Source organism: Macaca nemestrina, chromosome 4 (genome assembly GCF_043159975.1).
Source record: "Macaca nemestrina isolate mMacNem1 chromosome 4, mMacNem.hap1, whole genome shotgun sequence".
NCBI lineage: Eukaryota > Metazoa > Chordata > Mammalia > Primates > Cercopithecidae > Macaca > Macaca nemestrina.
Genome location: NC_092128.1, coordinates 30329363 through 30354862, shown reverse-complemented (window position 1 = coordinate 30354862; position 25500 = coordinate 30329363). Strand labels below are relative to the sequence as shown.

General features: G+C 57.3%; 4 protein-coding genes and 1 long non-coding RNA gene across 6 annotated transcripts in view; 3 read left to right on the top strand and 2 right to left on the bottom strand.

Moving 5' to 3' along the window:
- Positions 1-9283, top strand: part of LOC105471454 (filamin-C) — a 29052-nt gene extending 19769 nt beyond the window's left edge. Inside the window, exons 31-48 of one of the 2 annotated variants that reach the window (XM_071094530.1) lie at positions 1-99; positions 412-511; positions 831-971; positions 1260-1388; positions 1483-1656; positions 2624-2785; positions 2861-3064; positions 3500-3652; positions 3749-3871; positions 4008-4250; positions 4442-4711; positions 4804-4941; positions 5211-5326; positions 6532-6664; positions 6764-6940; positions 7137-7355; positions 8021-8230; positions 8349-9283. In XM_071094530.1, coding sequence (XP_070950631.1) covers positions 1-99; positions 412-511; positions 831-971; positions 1260-1388; positions 1483-1656; positions 2624-2785; positions 2861-3064; positions 3500-3652; positions 3749-3871; positions 4008-4250; positions 4442-4711; positions 4804-4941; positions 5211-5326; positions 6532-6664; positions 6764-6940; positions 7137-7355; positions 8021-8230; positions 8349-8536 — 2979 coding nt within the window. In that variant the 3' untranslated portion in view covers positions 8537-9283. The remainder of the gene's footprint in view (positions 100-411; positions 512-830; positions 972-1259; positions 1389-1482; positions 1657-2623; positions 2786-2860; positions 3065-3499; positions 3653-3748; positions 3872-4007; positions 4251-4441; positions 4712-4803; positions 4942-5210; positions 5327-6531; positions 6665-6763; positions 6941-7136; positions 7356-8020; positions 8231-8348) is intronic. The other variant, XM_071094531.1, reaches the window with a different exon arrangement.
- Positions 9284-12993: 3710 nt separating this feature from the next.
- On the bottom strand, positions 12994-16356 carry LOC139362739 (uncharacterized). The gene is made up of 2 exons (XR_011621986.1): positions 16220-16356; positions 12994-13139 (listed from the first exon to the last, which is right to left on the bottom strand). It is a non-coding gene; the product is annotated as an uncharacterized lncRNA (long non-coding RNA).
- On the top strand, positions 13032-15933 carry LOC105471421 (ATPase H+ transporting V1 subunit F). Its single transcript, XM_011723918.3, has 2 exons — positions 13032-13189; positions 15452-15933. Exons 1-2 carry the CDS (start codon positions 13032-13034, stop codon positions 15651-15653), a joined length of 360 nt encoding a protein of 119 aa, XP_011722220.2. The 3' UTR covers positions 15654-15933.
- Positions 16357-16490: 134 nt separating the features above from the next.
- On the top strand, positions 16491-19224 carry SPMIP1 (sperm microtubule inner protein 1). The gene is made up of 2 exons (XM_011723917.3): positions 16491-16911; positions 19048-19224. The coding sequence occupies exons 1-2, from the start codon at positions 16491-16493 to the stop codon at positions 19155-19157; spliced, it is 531 nt and encodes a 176-aa protein (XP_011722219.1). The 3' UTR covers positions 19158-19224.
- Positions 19225-19755: 531 nt separating this feature from the next.
- On the bottom strand, positions 19756-24743 carry LOC139355315 (uncharacterized). Its single transcript, XM_071094126.1, has 6 exons — positions 23375-24743; positions 23091-23245; positions 21364-21431; positions 20229-21151; positions 20010-20130; positions 19756-19926 (listed from the first exon to the last, which is right to left on the bottom strand). Exons 1-6 carry the CDS (start codon positions 23425-23427, stop codon positions 19756-19758), a joined length of 1491 nt encoding a protein of 496 aa, XP_070950227.1. The 5' UTR covers positions 23428-24743.
- Positions 24744-25500: the final 757 nt, after the last annotated feature.

Here is a 25500-nt window from a genome sequence, read left to right as displayed (position 1 = left end):
GCGTGTGACCCCCTGCCGCATGAGGAGGAGCCCTCTGAAGTGCCACAGCTGCGCCAGTCCTACGCTCCTCCCCGGCCTGGCGCCCGCCCCACACACTGGGTACTGCGCCTCCCACCAGGCGATGTCCTCCTTCTCCTCTTCCCCTTCCTTCATTTCTTCTCTCTACTCCTCTGCAGCCAGGGCAGGGACATGGTCTGGGGGCCTCTTGGGGAGCAGGCAGGAGTCAGGCTGGGCAGATGGAACCCCACTTGGGCACAGCACTCCTTCTCTTGCAGCTGATGCACCTCTCCTGCCACACTGGTTTCACCATTAACTACCTTGTTCTTTCCTCACTCTCCAGCTTCAGTCATGGCATGAGCCAAACTCCCGAGCCTTCCCCAGTCACTGACTCTTCCCTCTCACCTGCTGCAGGCCACAGAGGAGCCAGTGGTGCCTGTGGAGCCAATGGAATCCATGCTGAGGCCCTTCAACCTGGTCATCCCCTTTGCGGTGCAGAAAGGGGAGCTCACAGGTACTGCCCTGTGGCCCCCAGGCATGAGGGCTGAGGGGAGATACCCTCTTCCAGGTCCAGCCCCGTGTCTTAGAGATAAAAACCAAGGCCCAGAGAGAGGAAGTGAGCTCTATCCAGGGTCACACAACAAGTTGGGCAGAGCCAGAACTCAGGTGCAAGCCATCTGTCCCCAGTTCAGGGCTCAGGCCACTGCCACAGGCTGTCTCCTGGTGCGTGGCCTCTCAGGTGGCAGCAGAAGCACTCAGGACCAGGCCTGGGACAGCAGGGAGGTTGCAGTGGGGGAAATCAGGGTCCCCATGTAACTGTGTCTGCCCTGCAGGAGAGGTGCGGATGCCCTCAGGGAAGACGGCGCGGCCCAACATCACCGACAACAAGGACGGCACCATCACGGTGAGGTACGCACCCACCGAGAAAGGCCTGCACCAGATGGGGATCAAGTATGACGGCAACCACATCCCTGGTGAGTTGAGGGCTGGGCTGGGCTGGGGCTTGGGTGAGAGGAGCAGGCAGCAGCTGCAGTCCTGCCTTCCTGCTTTCAACAAATATTTATTGAGCACCTGCTGTGTGCAGACACCAGGCGAGGTCCCAGGGAGGCTTATACCCTGGTGAGAAGCAGACCTCCATGAGCCGGGTCCCTACGGCACAGACGGAGGGGGTTGGCAGGGAGGCTGCTGGAAGGTGCTGGGGCCAAGGTGGGCTCAGACAATCCCTGACGCTGACCCAGCCTCCTTTTTCCCTGTTCCCCCAGGGAGCCCCTTGCAGTTCTATGTAGATGCCATCAACAGCCGCCATGTCAGTGCCTATGGGCCAGGCCTGAGCCATGGCATGGTCAACAAGCCAGCCACCTTCACCATTGTCACCAAAGATGCTGGAGAAGGTGAGGGAGCTGCAGGCTGGGGGCTGGGGTGGGGACTTGCCAGGGGCAGGGGTGAGGGCAGGACCTCTGATTTGGGCCACACCTCCACCTACAGGGGGTCTGTCGCTGGCCGTGGAGGGCCCATCCAAGGCAGAGATCACCTGTAAGGACAACAAGGATGGCACCTGCACCGTGTCCTACCTGCCGACCGCACCTGGAGACTACAGCATCATCGTGCGCTTCGATGACAAGCACATCCCGGGGAGCCCCTTCACCGCCAAGATCACAGGTGAGGCGGGTGTATGGGGACGTGCAGCCCATGAGACATACACACCACATACACTGCACAGGTGTGCAAGCCCAGCCTGTTCAAGTCACTCATGACATTAAGGCAGAGGCCCTTCAAGTTGTAAGGGGTCATATTTTGAAAAATGTAAAAACACTGTGTTCTCCACGGCAGCTAAGAAGCAGTCAGCCACTCCTGTGCCTGAGAACACATTGCCTCATTTAGTCTTTGAAGTCACCTTTTGTTGTTGTTGTTTTTGTTTTTTGAGATGGAGTCTCGCTCTGTCACCCAGATTGGAGTGCAGTGGCACAATCTCGGCTCACTGCAACCTCCGCCTGCCGGGTTCATGCCATTCTCCTGCCTCAGCCTCCCGAGTAGCTGGGACTACAGGTGCCTACCACCACGCCCGGCTAATTTTTTGTATTTTTAGTGGCGACGGGGTTTCACTGTGTTAGCCAGGATGGTCTCGATCTCCTGACCTCGTGATCCGCCCGCTTTGGCCTCCCAAAGTGCTGGGATTACAGGCGTGAGTCACCGCGCCCAGCCTGAAGTCACTCTTAAGAAGTTAGGGCATGGATAATTCTTTTGATGGATAAGGAACCCCTGTCCCAGAGAGGCCAAGCAACGTGATTACAGTCACACAGCGAGGAAGGGGTCTGTGCGGTCCAGTCTAGTGTTTTGTTATCACACCATGTGACTCAGGGTTAAAACGCAGCAGGCTTTCTTTAGGGATTTAGTCCACAAGGACTGAGGCACCCACAGTGGAATTGGGGTACAGGCCCCTCTTAGTCTCTGGCAGCTCACATGTGAGTGCAGACTGGGCTTTCCAGGCCTTGGGCCTCTGTGCACCTGGGAGTGGCCCCCCATGTCTGTTGAGTCCAGCAGGGTCTGCCCAGGAGGATTCCTGAGCCCTTTGAGGGCAGGGCCTGTCTGGAGTCACAGCAGTCTGATGCCCCAACTCCCCCACCAGGCGATGACTCCATGAGGACCTCACAGCTGAACGTGGGTACCTCCACGGATGTGTCGCTGAAGATCACCGAGAGTGATCTGAGCCAGCTAACCGCCAGCATCCGTGCCCCCTCGGGCAACGAGGAGCCCTGTCTGCTGAAGCGCCTGCCCAACCGGCACATCGGTGAGCGTGGGGCCTCACGGAGACCTCAGGGGTGGGGGCCCACAGGATGCTCTGCCTAACACTTCCTTTCCACAGGGATCTCCTTCACTCCCAAGGAGGTGGGGGAGCATGTGGTGAGCGTGCGCAAGAGTGGCAAGCACGTCACCAACAGCCCCTTCAAGATCCTGGTGGGGCCATCTGAGATCGGGGACGCCAGCAAGGTGCGGGTCTGGGGCAAGGGCCTTTCTGAGGGACACACGTTCCAGGTGGCAGAGTTCATCGTGGATACTCGCAATGCAGGTACCTCCTGCCCCAGAGACCCCCATTCCAGCGGGTGCCTCCCACAGGCACTTGTCCTTCTGTCCTGCCCAGCACCCCCTTGGCTGCACTCTCCTCTCGAAAACTTCCTGGCCAGTCTGTGTCAGGATTCGCATTCTGCGGCCCATTGGGGGAAGTAAATGGCCCCGCATCAGTTCTCTCTCTTTGAAGAGAAAGGTTAGCTGTCCTGAGTTTCTGTCCCTCTCTTGCTCACTGGAATCCAAGAGGCTTACCTTAGGGAAATTTCCAGACCGCCTGGCCCGTGGCACCGCCTCTCCTCCCGCTGAGCCACTTTTGTTAGTGATCACTACACACATCCGGGCCCATTCTGGGTGCAGCCAGCAGTCGGGGGAGAGGAGAGCACTGTGGCTTGGCCAGCCTAGGACTGAGGGAGATGTGTTCCTTGCTTTCCCCCAGGGTATGGGGGCTTGGGGCTGAGTATTGAAGGCCCAAGCAAGGTGGACATCAACTGTGAGGACATGGAGGACGGGACATGCAAAGTCACCTACTGCCCCACCGAGCCCGGCACCTATATCATCAACATCAAGTTTGCTGACAAGCACGTGCCTGGTAAGGCTCTGGGCAGAGGTCGGGTGGCGAGAGACAGGGAGACCAGGAGGCCGGGGGTCTGAGGTTCCTGACCCACCCTTTGTCCCCCCACTTCAGGAAGCCCCTTCACTGTGAAGGTGACCGGCGAGGGCCGCATGAAGGAAAGCATTACCCGGCGGAGACAGGCGCCTTCCATTGCCACCATTGGCAGCACCTGTGACCTCAACCTCAAGATCCCAGGTAGAAGCCTGGAGGAGCCTGGGTGGGGCAAGTGGTGGGAGAGGACTGGCCTGGGCCAGAGACCACCTGTCGGGTCTCCACGCTGCTTCCTTACCCCTCGCTTCCCTCCCTCACCCTGGCTCCCTTAACCACACAGGGAACTGGTTCCAGATGGTGTCTGCCCAGGAGCGCCTGACGCGCACCTTCACACGCAGCAGCCACACCTACACCCGCACGGAGCGCACGGAAATCAGCAAGACGCGGGGCGGGGAGACAAAGCGCGAGGTGCGGGTGGAGGAGTCCACCCAGGTCGGCGGGGACCCCTTCCCTGCTGTGTTTGGGGACTTCCTGGGCCGGGAGCGCCTGGGCTCCTTCGGCAGCATCACCCGGCAGCAGGAGGGTGAGCACCGTGCACTGGGCCGGCTGGGTCTTAACAGTGGGATGGGAGGGTGCTGCTGACCAGGCTTGGTGCTGGCAGATTGGTCCCGAAGGCCAGGCGGGTCTGAGCAGAGGAGGTTTAACTGATGGGGAGGGAAGGGCCAGAGCTAGGAGGAATCCCAGTGTTGCCCTGACATCCCCCAAACCCTGCAGGCGAGGCCAGCTCTCAGGACATGACTGCACAGGTGACCAGCCCATCGGGCAAGATGGAAGCCGCGGAGATCGTCGAGGGCGAGGACAGCGCCTACAGTGTGCGCTTTGTGCCCCAGGAGATGGGGCCCCATACGGTCGCTGTCAAGTACCGTGGCCAGCACGTGCCCGGCAGCCCCTTTCAGTTCACTGTGGGGCCGCTAGGTGAAGGCGGGGCCCACAAGGTGCGGGCCGGAGGCACAGGGCTGGAGCGAGGTGTGGCCGGCGTGCCAGGTAAGGGGCAGATGGCCAGGAGTGGGGATGAAGTCAGGACAGCCAATGTGAGGGGCACTGATGCTGAAGTCCCCTACCTTGCCTGTCCCCAGCCGAGTTCAGCATCTGGACCCGGGAGGCCGGTGCTGGGGGCCTGTCCATTGCTGTGGAGGGTCCTAGCAAGGCGGAGATTGCATTTGAGGATCGCAAAGATGGCTCCTGCGGCGTCTCCTATGTTGTCCAGGAACCAGGTGGGCGTCCACACTGGCAGTGGGGCTGGGCCTGCCTGACCTTCCAGACTGGGTTTCTGCTCACTGGAGAGGCAGGAGATGCTTGGGGCCACAGAACTCCCCTCCCCGGGGCCCCCATCTCCCTCTACCCCACACCCTCGGAAACATGTGTCTGTCTCCAGGTCTGAGTGCTGACCACGGAGTCTATCCTGGGATAAAGCCAGAGTGGGGAGGCTCCCACCCTGCCAACCTCCATCCCGGAACCTATGCTGACTGGTCTCTCTCCCCAGGTGACTATGAGGTCTCCATCAAGTTCAATGATGAGCACATCCCGGACAGTCCCTTTGTGGTGCCTGTGGCCTCCCTCTCGGATGACGCTCGCCGTCTCACCGTCACCAGCCTCCAGGTTTGTGCCCAGGGTGGGGGTGGAGGGTTTCTGCTATCTGAGAGATGGGTAAGAGTTGGGGACAGCAGGTCCATGGGGCCAGGGATTTAGCAGTGACCTTGGAAGGGCCAGTTAGAAGTCCCTTCCCGTAAGGCACAAGGCAGGGCCCTTGGGGACGGTGGGCTCCGACCCTGTGGGCTAGCCTCTACACTCAGGCATGCCACGCCTCATTCTGCTTTTCTCAGGGTGGGTTTGCCTGTCCTACTGCCACCTGCCATTTCTTGTTAGTTTGTTCCACCTTCTCCTGTTCTAAGAATGCTAGATGCCAACATTTATAAGAATGAGAGTATAAAATCTATACAAACTAAGAGTAAACCAGTTTGCAGAGAGGGTGTGAGAGGCTCCTCTAAAGGGAATGCCTATGGCCTGCAGAGCCTGGGCTGCGTCCTCTCCAGGCCGATGGGAGCCTGGCTTGCTTTCTCTTGCTGCTGACTTCTAGAGATGTGGTGTCTTCCTTTCCTTCTGTCATAGCGGACATGTGCAAGGAAGGCTTTCAGCAAGTCACACTGAAACAGGCAAACCAGGGGGCCAGGTGTCCAGGGGACACACTGTAAAGGAGCTTGTGCATAAGGGGCATAGAATAGGCCTCACCCCAGCTCCTTATCCCGCGCGCCTCCTGGCTGCCCCTCAGGGTGGTCACATTAACCCATCCAGGGTCCTTGTGCATCTCCTCCTTCCACTCCTGAACCGGGTTCCCCAATGCAGGCTCCAATCCCTCCCCCAGAGCCCTTCTGTGCTTCTTCTGGGTCCTCCCTGTTGGTCCACCTCCTCCAGGAAGCTTTCCCAGGCCAGTCCAGCCAAACTCAGCTTCCTACCTCAGAGCTCTCTGGCACCGCCAGCCCACACAGCCCATCAGGCACTTGCTCTCTGCTCTCGGCCTGCTTCACACAGAGTGGGGCCCTTCCTTCCTCAGCCAGGACAGGGTACATCATCTCTCATCGCCCACACACCAAGCACAGCTAGGATAGCAGGTGCACGTATAGGGTTGCATACCAGACCCTGGCTCCTCCTACTCCCAGGCTGGTCTGGCAGGCAGGGGCCAGGCTGGGCGTAGGGTGGTGGCAGCCTTTGGGCTGGGCTTACGGTGAGCACCATGTGGGGCTTCAGAGAAGAGTGCTCCAGCCCTGGTCTCCCAGCAGTCTGAGCATCCTCCTTGGCCTTTGCAGGAGACAGGGCTCAAGGTGAACCAGCCGGCGTCCTTTGCTGTGCAGCTGAACGGCGCACGGGGCGTGATTGATGCCCGGGTGCACACACCCTCGGGGGCTGTGGAGGAGTGCTACGTCTCTGAGCTAGACAGTGGTGAGCTGGCCCTGCCCCTGCCAACCCCCTGCTGGGCTGGGGCCTTCTAAGAAGGGGAGGGGAAGGATGGAGGGTAAGCCACCAACCCTCTACCCACAGACAAGCATACCATCCGCTTCATCCCCCACGAGAATGGCGTCCACTCCATCGATGTCAAGTTCAATGGTGCCCACATCCCTGGAAGTCCCTTCAAGATCCGCGTTGGGGAGCAGAGCCAGGCTGGGGACCCAGGCTTGGTGTCAGCCTATGGTCCTGGGCTCGAGGGAGGCACTACTGGTGAGTGCCTGGAGCTAGGGAACAGGGTGACTTCTAGGGGTGCTTGGCCACTAGTCTGGTGCTGCCTTGCTCCAGAGGCAGGAGCCCTGCTTCCTGAGCCAGGAGTCCCCACAGAGGCTGCCCAGGGAACTGGAGCCCAGCCCCTCTTGGGCCACAAGCCCTTCCTGCCCTCAGCCTTGCTACCTCTGGCCTCTAGGTGTGTCATCAGAGTTCATCGTGAACACCCTGAACGCCGGCTCGGGGGCCTTGTCTGTCACCATTGATGGCCCCTCCAAGGTGCAGCTGGACTGTCGGGAGTGTCCTGAGGGCCACGTGGTCACTTACACTCCCATGGCCCCTGGCAACTACCTCATTGCCATCAAGTACGGTGGCCCCCAGCACATCGTGGGCAGCCCTTTCAAGGCCAAGGTCACTGGTGAGTGCTGGCTTCAGGGAGGTCCATCCAACCTGCAGCCCAGCCCAGCCTGGAGGGCTCCGGTGGCCACGCACATCCAGACCATAGTCTGACCCCAGACACCATGGTCAGTTTACCAGGGCTAGAGGTGGGCCTGGCTCTACACAGCACACATTCTGTGGAGTCAGGCATGATGGTGTAAAAGTCCCATTCTTCCTCTCCATCGCGGCCCCTCACTCCTTCAGCTCTGGCCTGCGCTGGCTCCTCAGGCTCTAGCATCACTTTCTTCCCTCCTGGCTTCCCATATTCCTCGGCTCCAAGAAGACACAGTCAGTATTGAGCAAGCTCCCCTCTTGAGGCTGTCTGTAGGATGCGTTGGGTGGGTGTTCCTTTGTAAAGTGACTCTTACCCTGTGAGTTAGCCTGAGTTCCCAAAGCCTGCAAGGGTGAGGGTCACAGCATCTGAGGCCCCAGCCCTGGGGTGGAGCACCAGTTGGAGCTGGCAGCTCAGGGCCCTGGCTGGGAATGGGGCTGTGCTCCTAGAGTGGCCCTTGGAGGAATTTGAGGGGAGCCGCGAATGCAGGCAGTGAGTCCCACAGGGTGGCAATGCTGACCGAAGGTCCCCTGCCTGGGGAAGAACAGGAAGCCCTCCTGACCAGGTTTGTGCCCCCTCCACCCGCCCCTCAGGTCCGAGGCTGTCCGGAGGCCACAGCCTTCACGAAACATCCACCGTTCTGGTGGAGACTGTGACCAAGTCTTCCTCAAGCCGGGGCTCCAGCTACAGCTCCATCCCCAAGTTCTCCTCAGATGCCAGCAAGGTGGTGACTCGGGGCCCTGGGCTGTCCCAGGCCTTCGTGGGCCAGAAGAACTCCTTCACCGTGGACTGCAGCAAAGCAGGCAGGTGGCGGGGGGAGGGTGTCTCCCAGGGTGTGAGCAAGAGGCCGTCAGGGAGCAGGGTGTGGGTCACAGTAGGGGACTCCCTGGTGTGAGCCTGTCCCTCTGCCTCCCTCTCCAGGCACCAACATGATGATGGTGGGCGTGCACGGCCCCAAGACCCCCTGTGAGGAGGTGTACGTGAAGCACATGGGGAACCGGGTGTACAATGTCACCTACACTGTCAAGGAGAAAGGGGACTACATCCTCATCGTCAAGTGGGGTGACGAAAGTGTCCCTGGAAGCCCCTTCAAAGTCAAGGTCCCTTGAATGCCAAAAGTGCCTCCCCAGCCTCAGCCCCCACCTCCAGCCAAACACATATTACACACACACACACGTGCCACACCCAGACACACGCACAGAATCAGACACTACAAACACCTGCCTTGGGGGTGAAGTGAAGGCACAGCCTCCTCACCCCACTGCGCCCCGGGGGTTGGAGGACCTTGTCTGTGTTAGGACAGTGTCCCTCCCTGGGAATGTGACATGCTAACTCACAGACTGGGGCCAGGCTCAGGGGCAGAGGCTGGGACATGAGGGGCTGACAAGTGGGCTTCGAGGCCAGGGAAGCCCTGAGTTTTCTGGCAGGGCTGAGCAGTGGGAGGGCATTGTGTTGTGGGTGTCTGTGTGTGAGGTCACCCTCAATCTGCACCGCCGGCCAGCCACCCCCCTGTCCCTGAGGACTTGGTCTGGTCCCTCTGGTAGCTTCAACCCCAGACTTTTAAGGACTTGGAAAGGAAAGCACAATCAGAGAAGAAAACAGCCCCTGAATCAGCAGGAGTGGCCTGGCACATGGACCGGCCTGAGCGATGTGCATTCTGCCCAAGCCAGCCTCCCAGGGGGCCGGATTTCTCTCTCACTGTCTCTTTTTTTAAAATGGTTGCACGGCTCTGCCCCATGGGGGGCCTTTTTTACACACTGCGAGGCCCAGCTTTCTAGGGGACTTTGCACATGTCATGCAGCTCAGCTGGGAGCTGCTTAGGTGGAAAACTCCAAATAAAGTGCGGCTGTCGCAGAGGCTTGGCTGTTCCTTGCGGGTGTGCTCTCTGTGGCTGGCTGCCCTCTGGCCTGCCACACGAGAAACTGGGCCCTGGGGAGGCAGAGGCAGCCTGGCTGTCCCCTGGAAGATTGACTCAGGTCGAGGGGAAGGTCCTGGGGCAGAAGTGAGGTCTGGGATGTTGGCAGAGTGCCTGAAAGAACTGGGGGGGGGGCTTGGGGATGTGGGAAGGGGTCCCAGCGGGAGGGTTCGTGGACAGTACAGGGTGTGGATACTGTGTTCTACAGTACTGCCCCAGGACCCCTGGGAGGCCAATTTCAGTTCAGCCTGACCTCAAGGATGTTTTTCAAATTAAGACTTTAAAACAGTGAGCACTGACTCAAACAGGAATATTCCTCAACCAGCAGGCAGACAGAACCACCTGCAGACTCAGCACCTTCCTCCGAGTCTGGCACTGAATCAACTTGGCCTGTTTCATGCCCGTTTCCAGCACTGAGCTTGCACAGGGCTTCCCTCCTGAACTCCTGCCCCAGCCCTGCCCTGGTCAGCTCCCTCCAACCTCCTCTCCATGCTGCAGCTTGAGGGGGGTCACTTTAAAGAGAGTATACCCCTCTCTGGTTTAGGGCCCTCCGTGACTCCCTCCTGCTCCAGAGTAAAGTTTCTTCCTCACAAGGTCTCCAAGGCCCCCCAGGTTCAGACAGCAGCCTCCCCAGCCGTATGAGTTGGGCAGCAAGCCCACTCCCCATTGTACCCTCCACCTCCAACCTCCCTTCACCACTAGTTAACTGGGCACCCATGCTGAATTTGGGCCCCTTCCCGGAAACACCCTTGCCTCCCCACCCTCTTCATCTTCCTGGCCAACAGGAAGTTTCCTGGACCCCTCCCTACCCCTCCTGGATCAGTGCCCCCAGCTCCCAAACTGCCCTGGGACACATCTCTAGCTGCAGTTACCACCCTGAGCTGTGGCCATGTATCCACGGCCCCCCACCAGATGGAGCTCCCTGGCCCTGGGTGTGAATGAGTGAGTGAATGGGTATGAGTGAATAAATGAGCAGCTGAGTAGCTGGAGCAGGGAAAACGCCTTTCATTCACCTGATCCCACAATCTAGACCCACCTGGGCATTTCAGCACACGGTGGTGGGCCTGGCAGAAAAACCCACGAGGCCCCAACTCCTAATCCCTGACCTCCCCACCTCTCTTACCTCTCACCAGCCTCTGTGCTTCCTCCCTCTTCCCACACACCCCTCCTCACTCTCTGCCCCCCTCACTCTCACCCCTAGATGTGCTAATTTCCCCCTCAGCTTCAGCTGCCTCCACCTGTGTGTGGCTGATAAGCTCACAGACCTCCAGCCTGCCCACTTCCAGCCAGCCACAGTGTGGCCCTGGGTGCTAAGCCTTAAAGGCCCTCCCTCATTAATCCTCATAACGGCCCTATGAGGTGGGGCTACTACCATCTGAAGAAACCAAGGCCCTGGGAATTTCAGTGATGAGTCTGAAACCATACCTCTAAGTAGTGGGGTACAGATTGAAACCCAGGCGTGCCCAAATCCCAAGCTTATCACACAAACAATTGCCAGACCAGACCACTTGCACTCCAAACTCACAAGCACTCCAAACTCACAAACCCCATGCCAGACACCAGGAGTGCTGGTTTATTAAAAGGGAGGAGGAAAGAGCGGCCCCTTCCCCTTCAGCCTGCTCATCTCACAGAGGTCACTTTCCCGGGAGTGTTACTCCCGTTCATGTGCTGTACAGGCCAGAAACCTGGAAGTCACCCAGGTCTCTCTTACCTCACTCCCCAAACACGCCACTCTGAAATCAGTTTTGTCCTAAATATCTAAATATCTCTCGGCTCTACCTACTTCTCTGTGTTTCCCATTTATCACCACCTGAGTTCTGGCCACCATTATCTCTCACAATGGCCTCCCAATCTGGTTTTTCCTCCCTCAATTTCGCCTCCGCTCACAGCACAGTCACAGTGAGTGACAGCTCTAAAACGTAAGTTTGGTGATAGCACTCTCTTACTTGAAAACCCTCAGCGGCTTCAGGATAACTCTGTCCTCAGGATAACTTCCAGATCCTTTTTTTTTTTTTTTAAACAGAGTCTCGCTCTGTCACCCAGGCTGGAGTGCAGTGGCGCCATCTCAGCTCACCACAACCTCCCTTGCCCGGGTTCAAGCAATTGTCCTGCCTCAGCCTCCCAAGTACCTGGGACTGTAGGCACACACCACCTCATTGGGCTAATGTTTTTTGTACTTTTAGTGGAGACAGGATTTCACCATGTTGGCCAGACTGGTCTCAAACTCCTGACCTCAGGTGATCCATCTGCCTCGGCCTCCCAAAGTGCTGGGATTACAGGCGTGAGTCACCGTACCTGGCCTGCAGATCCCTTTTTTTTTTTTTTTTTTTTTTCAGACAGGGTCTCGTTCTGCTGCTCAGGCTCAAGTGCAGTGCCCTGATCATAGCTCACTGTAACCTTGAACTCCTGAGCAAGCCCTGCTGCCTTAGCCTCTCGAGTACCTGGAACTATAAGTGTGCGCCACCACACCTGGCTAATTTTTCTTTTTTTTTTTGAGACAGAGTCTCGCTCTGTCGCCCAGGTTGGAGTGCAATGGCACAATCTCGGCTCACTGCAGTCTCCACTTCCCAGGTTCAAGCAATTCTCCTGCCTCAGCCTCTCGAGTAGCTGGGACTACAGGTGCCCACAACCATGCCCAACTAATTTTTTGTATTTTTAATAGAGACAGGTTTTTGCCATGTTGGCCAGGCTGGTCTCAAACTCCTGACCTCAGGTGATCCACCTGCCTTGGCCTCCCAAAGTGCTGGGATTACAGGAGTGAGCCACTGCACCTGGCCTACCTGGCTAATTTTTAAAATTTTTTGCAGAGACAGGGTCTCACTGTGTTGCCCAGGCTGGTCTCCAACTCCTGAGCTCAAGCAATCCTCCTCCATCAGGGAAGCACTCCCAAAGTGCTGGGATTATAGGCGTGGCATGAGCCACCATGCCTGGCCTTACCAATTCTTTAACTTTCCTTGAAGGCCCTACGCTCTCTAGTCAGTACGCCTTTGCATATGCTCTTCCTCTGCCTAGAACACCGTCTTGTCCTCACTTCTATCCCCTTCATCCTGCAGGTCCTTCAGGTCTCAGCTTAGATCTGAAGCAAGTTTCTTGGGGAAGGGTTCTTTGGATACCCCCTCTCTCCATGGGTTAGTTACCATGGATGTGTGCTTCCATATACTTTTCACATCCTAACCATTAACACACAGCTCTGTAGTCGCCTATTCCCTTGACTTTCCATCTCACTAGACAGTATCATCACTAACTTCTGCATTCCTTTAATTGAACAAATGCGTATTACTTGTTAAATATGTGTCATAGGTACACACATACACGATAAAGACCCAGACCCTGCCGATGAGATCAGTAACTGCGTCTCTTCTCTGGGATCTCGGCGTTTAAACAGCGCCAGGTTCAAATCGCTTGTTGAACGAATGAACCAAGGAAAGAGTGAATGAACGAATGAATGCCCGCGAAGGAGGTGGTGCCGCGCAGCCTTCTGGGAATCGTAGTCCCCTGCTTCGGGCCTGTCTTTATGGCGCAGGCGTATTCACATGGAGGCCGTGTTGCTGTTCATGCGCATGTCCCGGAATGCGGCTCGGAGAACTGCGCATGCCCGAAGGGGGGTGGGGCCGACGGGGAGCCGTACGGCGGAGGCGGGGCTTCGGCGGCTTTTGGTGCTCTCGGGTGAGCTCTGTCCGGCAGCGGGGATGGCGGGGAGGGGGAAGCTCATCGCAGTCATCGGAGACGAGGACACGGTGACTGGTTTCCTGCTGGGCGGCATAGGGGAGCTTAACAAGAACCGCCACCCCAATTTCCTGGTGGTGGAGAAGGATACAACAATCAATGAAATCGAAGACACTTTCCGGTACGGTAGCGCGCGAGGCCTGAACGGGCCCTTCTGCTGCCTGGTGGAGTGCGGGGCGAGGGTGGAGGCGGCCCGGGGACCGAGGCGTGAGGCCCGGACGGGGGTTAGGGGATGGTCGTGAAAGTCCGCCCGCCCGCCGCCGCGCCCCAAGTTCCCGTTTGGGGCTGGGTGGCACCGACGCTGTATCAGGTCCACGAGCTCCCCACCTCACATGATCGTGTGTCAGGAAAGAAGGGGAACAGAGCTCGTGACGGGCTAGGCAGTGGGCTCGGACTTTGTTCTGCTTTCCCCTCCTTTACAGGCTCACCGTCGTCCTGTAAGGTAGGGGTGATTTTGTCCTACTTACAGGTGAGAAAACTAAAGCTTGGAGAGGTTAAGGCACACACTAAAGTTACAAGTGGGCAGAGGCAGACCTGGAATTTGAACCTAATCCTAACCCTTTCTGCCTTTGGTAAGCCAGGTACACACTCTGTACAGCTCTCCTCAGTCGGCCTCGGAATTTCCCTTTGCTCTTGAGCACAGTAGGCAGAAAATGTCAGGACTGTGAGAGCCTTCTGCTAAGACCTTGCACTCAAGCCCTCACTCCCTGCCTTAGGTCAGAGGGTGGGCGCAGACATGCCTTTAATCCACCAGGGGTCCTGGTGACCTGAATTGAGGATAACAGCCTCCTATTCTATTCTATCCCTCACCCCTTCTTCAGGTTCGCTGTACTAAGTCTCAGGAATAAACCACTCACCTGTTTCCCCCCAAACAGTCCAGCCCAGGGCTGCCGGCTGAGACTGGTTCCTGCTGCCTGGTGTATTAGGTAGTTCCTGACCTGGTAGGCTGTTACCTGCCGATCTCTAAGCTGTCTGGTAAAGTTACCCAAGTTACCATGGGAGAAGGACAAATTTTACTTCAAGAATTTTTTATGTTTCCAATCAAAAGGGACCTCAGAGATCAAATCTAACCCAGTGACTGGCGGGGGGTGGGTGCTCAGTAAATAATTTTTAACCAGTAAATAAATGAATGAGTCTGGGCGCGGTGGCTCACGCCTGTGATCCCAACACTTCTGGAGGCCGAGGCGGGTGGATCACCTGAGTTCCACCCGCCAGGCTGGTTGGAGTTCGAAACCAGCCTGACCAATATGGTGAAACCCCATTTCTACTAAAAATACAAAAATTAGCCAGGCGTCGTGGAGGGTGCCTGTAATCCCAGCAAATCAGGAGGCTGAAGAAGGAGAACTGCTTGAACCTGGGAGGCGGAAGTTGCAGTGAGCCGAGATCCGCCGCTGCACTCCAGCCTGGGTGACAGAGGGAGACCCTGTCTCAAAAAAATAAAATAAACGAATGAATGGGTGGGTGATCACAGGAGAGGAGGATCACGAGGCCAGGTTCTTTTTGGGCAGAAAGTATGATTCCTTCATCAGAGTGTCCTCTTCCTAGCTTGTGATCTTGGTTCATGCCAGACTTTCCCTCTGACCCCTCCACCACCCTCATCAGCATAGACCTTGAGGCCTTCAGTGGTCTCATCAGCCCTATTTTTAAATTGTTTTCTTTCTAAAAGTTAATGTGTCCTTTTTTTTTTTTTTTTTTTTCTGAGACAGGGTCTCACTCCTGTCACCCAGGCTGGAGTGCAGTGGCGTGATCACAGCTCACTGTGGCCTCGACTTCCCAGGCTCAAGTGATTCTCCCACCTCAGCCTCCCAAGTAGCTGGGACTACAGTTTCCCAAGCAGCTGGTACATGCCGCCACATCGAGCCAATTTTTTGTATATATGTACACATTTTTTTTTCTTTTTTTTTGTAGAGATGGGAGTCTCACTATGTGGCCCATTCTGGTCTCAAACTGCAGGGTTCAAGCGATCCACCCGCCTCGGTTTCCCAAAGTGCTGGGATTACAGGCATGAGCCATTGCACCCGGCCTTCAGTATCTGCGCATAAAAAAGGATCTGTATACATATAATCTTATCCTTCCCCTTTCTGACACCATCACTGCATATTGAATACACCAGTGTGCACCCTAATTTTCATTACCAGTTCACTTGGAAGCGTTTCAGGCAGCGTTGCAGAAGCCAACCCTAGTCAGCATGACCCTCCGCTTTGGGATGAAATTGATTCTTGGTAGAGTTGACATAGGGTTGAGCGTGGCCGCCTTTCTCCTTGTCCTCTGTGCCCTCTGGGTCACACTCATTCTCCTCCACTGCCCAGCCCAACAACTTGGAGGCAGGAGAGAAGGCAGCCCCCAGAGCTGCCCTAGACTCCCGTCTCATCTCTCCCCACAGGCAGTTTCTAAACCGGGATGACATTGGCATCATCCTCATCAACCAGTACATCGCAGAGATGGTGCGGCATGCCCTGGACGCCCACCAGCACTCCATCCCCGCTGTCCTGGAGATCCCCTCCAAGGAGCACCCATATGACGCCGCCAAGGACTCCATTCTGCGCAGGGCCAGGGGCATGTTCACTGCTGAAGACCTGCGCTAGGGGACTCCTCACAGCCCTCAGCCCTTCCCTCGTTTCCAGGCCTCTCCCCAGGCTTGCCATCAGCCTTCTTTACTTTTTGAGCCTCTGATTTCCAATTCCCTGCCCATTCCCACTCCATTAAGAGGCTAGGTGAGGCACTTCTAGGTGGCTGGGGCTCTGCTGTTAAAGCTGGTTAAGGAACAGGAAGCCTGACCATCTCCCTCCACTACCTGTTCCCTGTGCTGTTACACAGTGTCATTGTTGATGTTAAATTAAAGTCATATTCTTGCTTCTCTCCAAACGGGCTGGGTGCTGGAAAGTACATGTGTGGGGTGAGGCCATGGGGCAGATTCAATTGGCAAGGATGGAAAAAGGTGCTGCCAAAGACAGGCATAGAAGAGCTGGCCCAGGAGGATCGTGCTGGGAGGCAGAACTCAAGGACTGGTCCTTGGATCAGAGAAGACCAGCTCTGGTCTGGGAAGGATTGGGAGGAAGCTTGAGCCCAGCCCCCACCTCCCCCACCTTGCTCAGCATTGGGCTGGGAAGGGGGCCAGACCCAAAGGACAGACGCAGAAAGCACACAAAACCTGGAAGCCTCTGATGCCAGATCCCGCGTGGGCCCTGCGGGAGGTTTGGGGAGCAGGGCTCTTAGCCAGTGGGCCCTGGCCCCAGGCTGCCTCAGGAAGCCGGGTTCATGGGGTCTGCTGGGGGCACAGCAAGTAGAACCCTGGCCCTGTGTGAGGTGAGGCATGGTTGCTAGGTGACTGCCAGGGCAGCCACTCGCCATCAGAAGCACTCTGCTTGCTGTGCTCACCCCTCAGCTGCATCCACCCTGGTGCCACTCCTTCCCTGGCCACCATGTCACGGCAGCTCAACATAGACACGTTACGGCAGAACTTCTGGAAGGAGGAATATCTGAGGGAAAAGATGTTGCGCTGTGAATGGTACCGCAAGTATGGGTCGATGGTGAAGGCCAAGCAGAAGGCTAAGGCTGCAGCCCGCCTGCCCCTCAAACTGCCCACCCTGCACCCCAAAGCCCCACTCTCACCCCCACCCGCCCCCAAGTCAGCCCCTTCCAAGGCGCCCAGCCCTGTCCCAGAGGCTCCTTTTCAGTCAGAAATGTACCCAGTACCACCTGTCACCCGAGCCCTGCTGTATGAAGGCATCTCCCACGACTTCCAGGGGCGCTACCGCTACCTCAACACTCGAAAACTGGACATGCCAGAGACGCGATACCTCTTCCCCGTCACCACCAGCTTCACATACGGCTGGCAGCTGGGTGAGCCCAACCTCTTGGAAATCACCTCAAAGACAGAGCACCTGCCATGTCCTAGGGAGTGGGCATCCTAGTGAAGGGTCCAGACCATAAACAGAGCAAGGAGATGACCAAGAAGTGTCAACATGTGCCACAGAACTAGGGAGTGGTGGTGGGCGGGGAGGCAGCGGCCATGTGCTGCTATTTATTGGATTTTCAGGAAAGGCCTTTCTGAGGACCTGAGGCCAACAGCCAGATGATAAGGATGGGTTTGGATTTTATTTGGTGTGCAGGGAAGCTGATGGAGGGTTCTAAGCAGGTTTCAAGAGTGACACTGATGAACCTTTTAAAAAGTCACCCTGGGCCGGGCGCGGTGGCTCACGCCTGTAATCCCAACACTTTGGGAGGCTGAGGCATGCGGATCACGAGGTCAGGAGATCGAGACCATCCTGGCTAACATGGTGAAACCCCATCTCTACTAAAAATGCAAAAAATTTGCTGGGCGTGGTGGCGGGTGCCTGTAATCCCAGCTACTCAGGAGGCTGAGGCAGGGGAATGGTGTGAACCCGGGAGGCGGAGCTTGCAGTGAACCGAGATCATGCCACTGCACTCCAGCCTGGGCGACAGAGCAAGACTCCGTCTCAAAAAAAAAGTCACTCTGACCTGTATGTAGGCAGTGGCTTTTTCAGGGGAAATGGTAGAATCTGGCACGTGAGTTGGGCATCTATTTTGTTACCCTGTGGCAGTGGCCTGAGGAATCAGCAATAGAGCTGAAATCAATTCAGGATGTTTTGGGGGAAGACTCAGTGGAACTCACCCATGGATAGAATGTGAGAATAAGGGGAAGAGAGAACAATCACCCAGGTGTTTAGCTAAAGCCGCAGTGACAGGGAAGACTGGGAGAGGTCAGGGCTGGAGTGTGCATGAACAGGTCCTATTTAGTCATGTGTGTTTGCCTATGTTATGCTTGAAGTGTCTGTAGGGTGACTGTTCTATAAGTCTGGATTGAAGTCAGAGCTGAAGATGCAAATTCGGAGGTCATTTGAATATAGGTGCTTTTTTTTTTTTTTTTCTTTTTGAAGCAGAGTCTCACTCTGTCACCCAGGCTGGAGTGCAGTGGCATGATCTCGGCTCACTGCAACCTCTGCCTCCCAGGTTCAAGAGATTCTTCTGCCTCAGCCTCCCAAGTAGCTGGGACTACACAGGCACGTGTCACCATGCCTGGCTAATTTTTGTATTTTTAGTAGAGACAGGGTTTCACCATATTGGCCAGGCTGTTCTCCAACTGCTGAGCTCGTAATCTGCCCACCTCGGCCTGCCAAAGTGCTGGGATTACAGGTGTGAGCCACTGCCCGGCCTATAGGTGCTATTTAAATCCGTGAGATCACCTAGGGAGCTCAAGTTGCTGGAATCTGATGGGAGTGGGGGCAGGAGGGCTGAGCCAGAGGCTGGTAGGGGATGGCGTAGGCAGGAAGGCTGTCCATCTGGGCTGAGTCTTTTTTCTGTGAGGTTGAGTCAAGGCCATCAGTGGGGAGGGAGCCGAGCTCAGGCAGTGGAGTAGCAGAGATGAAGAGGAAAGGTGTGGAACAGGCATGTGCCAGAGAGGGCTGCTGGGCGATGTTGCTGCACGTCCCATTGCTGTCTGTGCTCATGAATGTCAAGTGAGACTCCTCGGCCCTGTGTCCTTCTCCAGCTGCTTAAGTGTCTTGCAGAAAAGGTGGATGGTTGGGGATTGACTCAGTTGAGATTTTGCCCCCAAACATCCCTTTCCCCCAGGCCCCTAAAGGGAAAGTCAGGGAAATAACTTTCTAACAAAAGCAGGAGGCAAGCCCTAGAAGGGGAGAGCAGGAGACAGAAGGAAGTCCCATCTCTTCACAGTCTGTCCCTGTGACAAGCAGGCTAGGGTGGCTCCCCTCCTGGCAGGTAGAGGATCCTGAAGCTGGGGTAATGATGGCAGATGGCTGCTGTATGTATCCTGGCCTCCAACCAGCTCCCAGTATTTGCAGGTAGCTCCCATGCCTCCAAAGCATTTTCCGCTTCTTCCCACAAAGTGGCTACTCCACTGACGGATTCCTAGGGCTGTGCAGACAGACAGGGCTCCCATGCTCTGTGTGTCCTTCCCTCAGGAACCCATGCTTGGCCTCTAACATCTTTTCCCAGGCCCCCCAGTGAAGCAAGAACTGGTCTCCTGCAAGATGTGCCGCATTGAGTCATTCTTCCGCAAGAACGGGGCCTTCGCACTGCTTGATCCCCGAGACCTGGCCCTCTGACGGTGGGCCAGGTGTGGGCTTAGGGGAGGGAAGAAGAAATAACAGGCCTCCTGGTGGGGCAAAGCTGTTGTGTGTGTCTGTGCCCCTCTGCGCTCCCTGGCCCTGAGGCTGCATTCAGGCCTTTCTGAAACTATCTGACCTGCAAAAGTTGCCCTCTTGCTTTTTCCGTAACCCTCATCTCTTTAATCATCCCTTTGAGTACCCAGCAATGACCAGAGAGGACTGGGAAGGGCGAGCACTACTCTGCAGGCACGGGATCCGCAGCACCAGGGGAACACAGTAGTTCCAGAAGTTCTGAGTGTTCCTGCGGGGAGAGCGGCCTGTCATCTCGGAGGCCAGGGAAAGGGGACTCCTGCCACCGCCACGCGCCTCCTTGCCCGCCCCTCACCTGGCCCCGAGGGCCCGCAGCCGCCCGGTCCTCTCCCGATGCATCTGTTCCAGCTGCTCCCGCAGGGCGCGCCGCCGCCCAGTCGCGTCCTCCTGGCGGTGCAGATCGCTGAGCATCCGCGGCTCAGTGGGGCGGGCGGGGCAGCACCTGGCACACCCGCCCCTCGCGCCCCGCCCGCCCGAGTCGCTGCCAGAGTGCAGTGCGCTCACTTCAAAGGGACCCGGGCGCACCAAGCTCGGCCCCTGCCCCGTGCAGGTTCCTTGTGGCCCCACCGCCTTCTGGGGGTCTTGCCTGTGGCGGGAGTTGAGCCGGGCAGGGCGGGAGCCCCACGGGGTGAACCCGGCAGTGGCGGTTCCTGGCGATGTGGAGGCGTTCCAGGACCTGCAGAGGGGCAGTCAGCGTCCGGCCGCCCCTCGGTGCCCCGCCCGCCCCAGGCAGGCCCCAATACCGGCGTGGGGACGCACCCGGAGCCGCTGCTGCTCACGGTCCCGCCGGCGCCGCCACCTGGCTGCGCTGTGCAGCTCCAGCAGCCTCTGCAGAGCCGTCTCCTGCTGCGCCGCGCTCAAGCCCGCAGGCGCCTTGGCCCTGCCTAGGGGCGCCGGCCACGCGGCCTTCGAGGCCTTGGGACGCTCAGGACCGCCCCCCCGACCCCGGAGGGCACCCGGAAGCCGAGCCTGGCCCACCTCCTGCTCTCCCGGGCCGGGGCCCACTCCAGGGCCCTGCAGCCCGTGCGGATTGCGCTCCGGGTCTGGAGGCCCCCGGAGACCCCGGGGAGCCCCTGCTGCCCGGATCCCTTGGCGCGCAGGGTCGCTGGCATCACAGCTCCGGCTCCGCGACCTGGAAGCAGCTGCCGGGCCGGGGGCTTCGGGGTGGGAAGCGCAGCCCACGCCCCCTCCTGGGCGACTCCTAGCTTTGCCACCGCCGGTGCCGACTTTTGTGTCTCGCCTCTGATCCTGCCCTGCATCATCGCGGTAGTCCTTCTCCGGAGGTCTGAGCTCTCCCTGCCCACAGGCTTTGGAGTCTGTGCTTTCAGGGACCCGCAGGAGTCCCTCTGATGGCTCCGGGAGCCGCCTTCCTCTGGGAGCTGTACAGTGGCCTCCCCGGGAGCCACCTCCCAGGCTTGTGAGATATTGCCTTCCCAAGACCGCAGCATCTTCCCCAGACTCTGGGGACTCGCCTTTCCCTGGCACTTAGGACTAAATTCTCTTCGACTCTGAGGAACGCCCGTGTTCTCACCCAGGGGGGCCTCCTCCCTCTGACCCTGAGGAGCCCTTGGGCTCTGGCCCCTCTGTGTCTTCACCCTCTGACGCTGAGGAGCATCTTTGATCTCGCCCCGGGAGGCCTCCCCTCTCTTATGCTGAGGGGTCTCTGCTTTCTGATCCTGAGGGTCCTCCTCTCTCAGACTCTGAGGGGTGTCCATCCTTGGCGGTCTTTGAAGTTCTGCTCTCTCCTGGCCCAGGTGCGGGTCCCAGCCCAGTTCTTCAAGGGCATCTTGGGAAGGCAGGTTTTGGGAGGGCAGGTCCCCTGGCCCAGGGGTCCTGGGAGTGAGCTTTCTTTCCTGGGTCTCAGGTTCTGCCTCACTCCTCTCTTCCCTCTGGGCCAGGTCCTGGAAAGGAAGAGCACTTTGGGCCCAGGCTTGACAGGGAACCTGCAGACCCGACCCCAGGGGCCAGCCCTTGCCTGATTCCTGAATTTGTCAAAGCCATTTAATGTAGTGTGGAAGGTGCTTCACTGAAAAGCCTCCCCCTCACCCCAGCAGCCTCCTCCCACGCAGACCCACCCCTGCCCTCCCCAACCTGAGACGCTTGACCTTTTCACCTTGTACTCTGAGCTGCCTGGCACCCCAAAGCTCCTCCTGGTAGTGGGGTTCAGCTCTTGTAAGGAGCCTGAGGAAGAAAGACCGGTGTTGGGAGCTCATGTCCCCTCATGCACAGTCCACCTAGACTAGAGCCAGGAAGTTTAGGGAGTCCCAGCACATGGCTAGGGGTGCCCTGAGGGCGCTGTCTGAACCTCAGGCTGTCACAGTTCATCAGCCAGCCACGCACTTATTTGTCATGTGTGCCTGCCAACAGCCCACCCCATCTTTCTCATCCTCCCAGCCAAGGCAGACCACTCCAGAGGGACCTGCACAGCCTCCTCCTCAAGACCACCATGGGAGGCCTGGGAGTGAGAAGGGTCACGGTGCTGGGCGCCTGGGTCCCTCAGCACCAGCTACTCCCGCTTTGTCCTGGTATGCCCATCAGGCCCAGAGAAGAAACCCGCTCTGGGCATCTTACTTTTTACTCTTACTTAGAAGAAACCTCCCTTAGCCTTTTCTTTGTTTCTGACAGCAAAATCAAAGGAAATTCAAGTGAAATTTTAGGCCAGAGGCTGGCCTAAAAACTGCAAGTGTTCATAATTAACAAAAGAAATCTAAAAACAGAGATGATGTATTGCCGCTCCCCTGCAGCTGTGGAAGAAGGAGCGCTGTTCTGCATCCATAAAACTGGTTAAAAGGGATTTCATAAGGTCTGAAATTGAGATCTTTCCCAAGAATACTGCATCTTGTTCTCTTGTGCAATATCAGACGTGTGAATATTCATAACAGTAACCAAATGGGTGCACTCTCTGTGACAACACATCTTTCAAAGAGTTGTTTGAACAAAGGAGTCTTATAAGACTCCTGGGCCTTTAGAAATAATTGCCACAAACTGCAAAAACAACCTCCAACCTCCCACCTCTAATTCTCATCGGTTGTCTTACTAGAAAATTTATTTCTCTGGTAATGTTATAATTGATAGCCCTGTCTTCTCAAGATATATATCCCTGTCTTCTCAAAATACTTGTAAAAACTTCTCTGTCAATCAGAAAATAATTATTGGCAGTTTTCTTCTCTCTCATGTGCGTGGTGGAACAATAAAAAGCTTGTGGCTTTGCTACATCTATTATTTAACAATTTGAGAGTCTGTTTCATTTAAATTAATAGGCTCAAGGCTCATAGTATCCATTCCACTGCCTGTTTATTGTCATGCTGTTTCTAGCCTGTGATCTAAAGACAGGCACCCAGTCTCCTTGATCTCTGTATATCTCCAGTGCCCAGCTGAAGGGTGGCAAAGAGGTGGCCTGTGCCTGGCTGAAGGGTGGCAAAGAGGTGGCCTGTGCTTGGCTGAAGGGTGGCAAAGAGGTGGCCTGTGCCTGGCTGAAGGGTGGCAAAGAGGTGGCCTGTGCCTGGCTGAAGGGTGGCAAGTAGGCGGCCTGGAGTTGGTATTGTGTTCCCTCGTCCCTGGGCAGCCAGTGATGCTCATTCCTGAACTTTCTCCCCTGAACCCCAGTTTAGCATCAGAATCCTACTGGACGCACTGCCTGAGACAGCTGGTACCAACCAGGTGGAATTGGCACATCAAATAAAACCTACTTGCCATCGCTGGGTGTCCTGGCACTCCATCAGGAAGTGTGAGATGAAGAATGAGTGAAGAATGAAGTCCTGGGACTTGGGCAGAGGACTTTCCTGCCTCATCCCAATCCAGTCTGGCTGCCCCTGCCCTCCCAGTTGTCTGACAACGTACCGCGTGTGGGCTCTGCAGGTCCTCCAGGGCTCTCCCACCCTTGGCCTGCACCACTCCCGGCTTCACCCAGATCTGGGGCCAATGATGGGTCTCCCGCCTGCCCCCTGCAGGAGTTCAAGGGCTGCCTCTGATGCACCTCTCTGGGCCCATGGGCTCTGGAATGGGAGGGAGTCTGCCTGCCAGTCTCCAGAGACCCCCACCCCAGCATGCAAACACTTGAGGCCCCCAGTGCCCTCCCTCCTCCCCCATCACCAGATCCTGGGAGCTGGAATTTGGAGATTAACCTTTCCAGGGGCCGTGGGGCAACCATGGGTGCAACTAAGAGCCCAGGAGGCATAACGAAGGGCACTGGCAGGACTGCAGAAGGTGACAGAGAAAGAGCCCAGTTCACAGAGGGAAAGGCAGGATTCCCCAGGGAGACTCACCCTTCCAGGAGCTGATGGTTCTGGCTCAGGGAGTCCCTGTCCTGGGGTAGAAGGTGCAGCCTAGAATTCTGGAAGGGTTGGGGGCAACCTAGTCCACATGGCTCCATCCCCCAGTGTGGCAGCCAGGCTTTAAGATGGCCCCTAAATGATCCCTGCCTCCTGGAATTCATACCCTCTGTGCCCGCCACTTCCCCTCCACGCAAAGGGGCTTGGAAACGGATCCCTCCTCCCAGTTGAGTCTCAGATGAGACCATAGTTCTTGCCAGCAATGTAGGCTGAACCCTTCCTAAGTTGCACCACGAACACCCGCTCCTGCTACAGCTGAGGGTGCCTTGGCCCAGAGAGGGCTACTAACCTGCCCAAAGTGACTCAGACAGCTGCTGGCTGAGCCAGGACTGGGACCCACATTCCCAGTTCCCCACTCTGTTCTGGGCCCAGTCACCACAGCACCCCCTCCTGGAGTCTCAGCCCAGCTGCAGCCCTGGAGGGAGAGGCCAGCGGCTGGGGCTGTCGGCGCCTGTGTCTCAGCGGCACACTTCATTGCCTTTGCTCTCTGGGGCCCTGCCAGGCTGCTTTCCTCCCACGTGGCGGTCACATGGAAAGGCTTCCAGGTATCACCACACAGGTGATTTGACCAAGACAGTCGTTAGCTGTGGAATGAGAATAACGGCCTGCCTGGAAGAGCAGGCCCTGTGTGCCAGGCGTAGTCCACTGTTCCTCCTGACAGCCCTTGGAGAAAGATCTCTTCTTGTGGGTGTTTTCTTTTTTTTTTTTTGGCGGGGGAGTTGGGGGTAAACGGAGTTTGGCTCTTGTTGCCTAGACTGGAGTGCAATGGTGCAATCTCAGCTCACTGCAACCTTCACCTCCCAGGTTCAAGCGATTCTCCTGCCTCAGCCTCCCAAGTAGCTGGGATTACAGGTACAGGCATGTGCTATCATGCCCGGCTAATTTTTGTATTTTCAGTAAAGACGGGGTTTCTCCATGTTGGTCAGACCGGTCTCAAACTCCCAACCTCAGGTGATCCGCCCGCCTCAGCCTCCCAAAGTGTTGGGATTACAGACGTGAGCCACCGTGCCCGGCCTCATGGGCATTTTCTAGCTGAGGAAAGGTAGACTCAGAGCCCACAGGGGGTTCAGCATGGAGATTCGAACCCAGCCCTGTCTCCAAAACCGTGCCCCTTCTACTTGCCCTCACCACAGCAGGGCCCCAGTGTCCCCAGAACCTCTGTCCCCGCCGTGCCCCCTCACCCACTCACCAGCTGCTCGGGGTCCCCACCCGTGCTACCACCTGGCTGACAGTGCTGGCTCCATGCATGCTGGGCCTGGCCCCTCGGACTGAAAAACTGGGCCTGGGGTGGCCAGAAGAGGCCCAGCTCCACACCAGTCAGCAGCTCCAAGTCCCACAGGAGCTGCAGGAAGATGGGGTGCCAAGGCGTGAGGGGGCACCCACCCTGGCCTCAGCCACACCCCCAGCCAGCCCCTACCTGCTCCTGGGCCCGCCGGCTCCGCTCCATCTGCAGCAGCACAAGGGGCAGCTCCAGCCCCGGGGGACACCCGCAGCCCTTTTGCACCTGGAGGGGCAAGGTGATGTCAGGTCCCCAGCTGTCTCCTTCCTTCTAAGGCAGTGCCCCTCCCTCACCTGCCAAAGTGCAGCCCGGAGCTGGCCTGGACCTGCAGGGCACCGGAAGAGATACTGGTACAAAGCCAAGGCCTGCCTGGGGCTACAGGGGATCCCTGAGCCCCCCCGGAGTGGCTGCCTGCGCCATGCAAAGCCTGGAGGGAAACGGAGGACAGGCAACCAAGAGCCAGGAGCAAGGAGGGACAAAGGCTCTGATCTCAATAATGCAGGGCTTGACATCTGAGCCCCGGCTGGACCGCAGCCAAGCCTCATAGACTCTGGCCTGCCTCAGGAGACGGTTTTTGTGGCCCTAGGGGTGGCAGCATGGAGTGAGCAGTGTGACCCTGAGAGAGGGAGGTGTACGCATA